Source organism: Varanus komodoensis, unplaced genomic scaffold (genome assembly GCF_004798865.1).
Source record: "Varanus komodoensis strain SLA01 unplaced genomic scaffold, ASM479886v1 scaffold8, whole genome shotgun sequence".
NCBI classification, from domain to species: Eukaryota; Metazoa; Chordata; class Lepidosauria; order Squamata; family Varanidae; genus Varanus; species Varanus komodoensis.
The window spans coordinates 38,695,510-38,698,768 of record NW_025336481.1 but is presented as its reverse complement, the minus strand read 5'-3'; the positions used below and the strand labels follow the sequence as shown (position 1 = coordinate 38,698,768).

General features: G+C 40.8%; 1 protein-coding gene across 5 annotated transcripts in view; it reads left to right on the top strand.

The window, feature by feature from the left end:
- The window catches only part of FARS2 (phenylalanyl-tRNA synthetase 2, mitochondrial), a 296,018-nt gene that overhangs the window by 275,478 nt on the left and 17,281 nt on the right, over nt 1-3,259 (top strand). For 3 of the 5 annotated variants that reach the window (XM_044454811.1, XM_044454807.1, XM_044454808.1), the window contains one exon: nt 2,621-2,910. The exons of the other annotated variants lie outside the window; for them this stretch is intronic. In XM_044454811.1, coding sequence (XP_044310746.1) covers nt 2,621-2,759 — 139 coding nt within the window. In that variant the 3' untranslated portion in view covers nt 2,760-2,910. Of the gene's footprint in view, nt 1-2,620; nt 2,911-3,259 lie in introns of those variants that run through there. 5 annotated transcript variants of the gene reach the window in all.

Sequence of the window (3,259 nt, the reverse complement as noted above, 5' to 3'; positions counted from 1 at the left end):
TCTCTCTCTCTCTCTCTCTCTCTCTCTCTCTCTCTCTCTCTCTCTCTGAAAGCATGGATTACTACTGATGCTTCACAGCTTAGGAAGTGCCATGATTCAGTTGTGGGTCATGACCTATCAGTGAAAGACCAGTACTCCGTAAAGTGGGGCGGCCTGTTGGATGACTGAGGCACACTTGTGTGTGCTTCTGAAGCTACTGCCAGTTACACTGGCAAAAAAATAAGGGATGCGACATGGAAACAGACTGTTACAATGCAACAGCCTTATCGAGACATTACAGAAAAGATACTGCAGAGTTGTCAATGCCCATGATGCATATGCTGATTTTTTTCCCTGTTTGGTCTTTAGCCAAACTTGCTTTCCTTGTTGTGTTGTTTTAAATAAGGATTCAAACTATACAGCACGGTTACATACAGTTGATTCTTTTTGATAGAATGAAGGAGCAGCTTCCCCCTTAATGCTGCATTAGCCTTAATTCCCATCCTTTTCCTATTGCTTAGTTACCTTATAAAGGTAAATAAAAAGAGAAGAAGCCTTAGGTAAGAAAGGACAGACATGTTCCAAGAGGGAAAAAATCTTAGTAAGAGATTGCACTCCAATGCCTGAAGTCAGGGGACATATAAAATCTAAAGAAAAGAGTTTCTAAAACAGAAAAAGGGAGAAAATGTTCTTGAAATTACAGGATATTGTTGTGAGACAGTAAGAAGTACAAGTTCATGCATGCATGCACACATGCATAGACACACATGCACGGACACAAAAATTGATTTAACTAAAGAGCATTGATGGGTCATGGAATCACAGTATGGAAAAAGACCTAAAAAGCCATCTAGCGTGCTGATTTACAAAATGTACAACCACAACACTTCTGATAGGTGACCATCCAGCCTTTGCTTGAAAAGCCCTTCTCAAAGAAAGCTTGTGTAGCATGTTGCATGTGACCATTCCATGGGTGTGTTTGAATAAAAAATAAATACTATTTTAAAGGGTGGTGGGGAGAACTGTTTCAAAATTGTTCCAAGTAAGGGGGAAAGAGAGCATGTATTCCCCATGGGAACTGTTCCATCAGTACCCCTGAAATGTGTGACACCCTCATACTTCCTTTCTCCTCCCTTGGACAGCCAGTACGACAACCTTATACAGCAGAAGTTAATTCAGGGAGCTTGTTCTTTCTTCTCAGCCATGCAGAAATGAATTAGAGCTTCTCCTGAACAAGCTACATTTGCTAACTCTCTGGGCAGAAATAGGAATGCATGACAATTTTGTTTAGCATCTTCTTTTCTTAAAAATTTATTGATTTCTTCATCAATGTACAGAAATAACTTGAGATTTTAAAAATCTGAATGACAGAGAAAGTGAAAGTGGCAAATCCATCAATCAATTGATCCAGCCATTCAGAGAAAAGGTTTTTAGTGTTTAGCTCATAAAAGTCTGACCTGGAATCTTTGTGTGTATGTTCAACCCTCTTTGTGATGTTGAATTAGAACTGCCACCCCTTTTTTCCTGTTGGGTTCCTCATCTTTAACAAGCAGGTACAACATGGTCTTCTCCATGCTGTAAATAGCTGTCCTGATTGAATTTAGCCAGTGCTGATGGGTAACAATTTTATTTCAGGCTGTTTTCAATAAGAGCTTACCAAGATTTGTAAATTTCATATACGAGATGGTGCAAACTTGAGATTTTAAAAAATCAAATGCCAAAAATATCAAAAGCAAAGCTGATGGGTTTGCCCATCTCTAGACAGAAATAGTTCTCCTAGCTTCACATTTTTCCCTTCCCATGGCCACAGAGGTGCCAGGATCCAGCCCCAACTGCCGTAATTTGTAGTAGTTGGTCCAAGGAGCATGCTCTATGTCAGGTGCCTCCTCATGTGATAGTATTTCTTGAATATCATTGGTCATTCTCTTGGATGCTAGTTTTAGCCATCTGATGTACACAGTGAGAGTGCAAAGCCACTGGATCGGTGGTGGTGGTGGTGGTGGTGGTGGTACACAGGAAACGGGCATGTGTACAATAGCAGGAGTGGGCAAGTTGTAGCTCTTCAGACATGTTGACCTAAAACTCCCATGATCCTTGACAATTGGCTTCTCTGGCCGAGACAGAAGGGACTTACAGGCCAAAATATCTGGAAGGCTGTGAGCTGCCCATTTCTGTGCTATGGCAACCGTGCTTTGATGCCACCTCAGATGCCCTATTCAGCCATCCCTTGTGTAAAGGCTTTGTACATATGAATTTCTATTCTTAGGTGTTCAACAGTTCAAGGCAAATGATTTTCACCTTGTCTATCCACAGACACACACACCGAAGGACACATAATCACCAATACAAGGTTTTAAAATGAGAGAGATTGTTAAAAGAGGAAAAATGAGATGGTTGTATGTACTGAGTTGTAGCCAATATTAGTACTAACTAGAATAGAGCCATTCATTTCAGTGGGTCTGTTCTAAGGAGGACTAATATTGCTGGAAACCTTGAGAAACAAACAAGGCTATGGAATGGAGTTTGCTGCTCCCTCTTCCATAGAAGTGCATTATGCATAGCCAAGGCTGTTTTTTATTTCCTCTAAAGATGTACAGCTTGACCTACCACTAACACCCAGCATATGGTTTGTGTTTTCTAGGACAAAAAGAGTCAGCCATTGTTACCAAATAACTTACCGACATTTGGAAAGAACCCTGACTCAGAACGAAGTAAGCAGCATCCATCGAGCCATTCAGAAATCTGTTGTACGAGAATTAGGAGTAGAGGGAAGATTTTGACTCTGTATCTTTGAATTTTCTGGTCTCCTTTCCCCTATTCTTATTTTATATTTTTGTTAAAACAATTTCTATCGCATGGCAGCCTTTGGCAATGGAGTAACTTTCACATAATAAAGAAGAACATGGCAGTTTGAATGAACGTTAATCAATACCTTGTTGGCTGTGTAGTATGTTATTAATCGGTTCCTCTGATTGTATTCAGCTACAGACCATGTATGCTGTTTCTGCACTAGTAACAAGTTCCATACATTTGAGATAAAGGGGGGGGGGGGGGGCAGAAGGTAAAGCTCCAGATGTTTTGAAGTTCAGCTCCCAAAGTATGGCCAATAGTTAGGAATGCTAGGATTTGAAAACCAACATATTTGGTGATCTTCTTTCTGCCCACCCTTGTGATAGAGGCCCTGGCCATTTACAGACAAGCCTGTCACAGGTATTATGAGACTGGCCATTACACGTGGGAGTTGCACTCTCGTTCAGCATTATAGCTAGCCCTTTCCCAG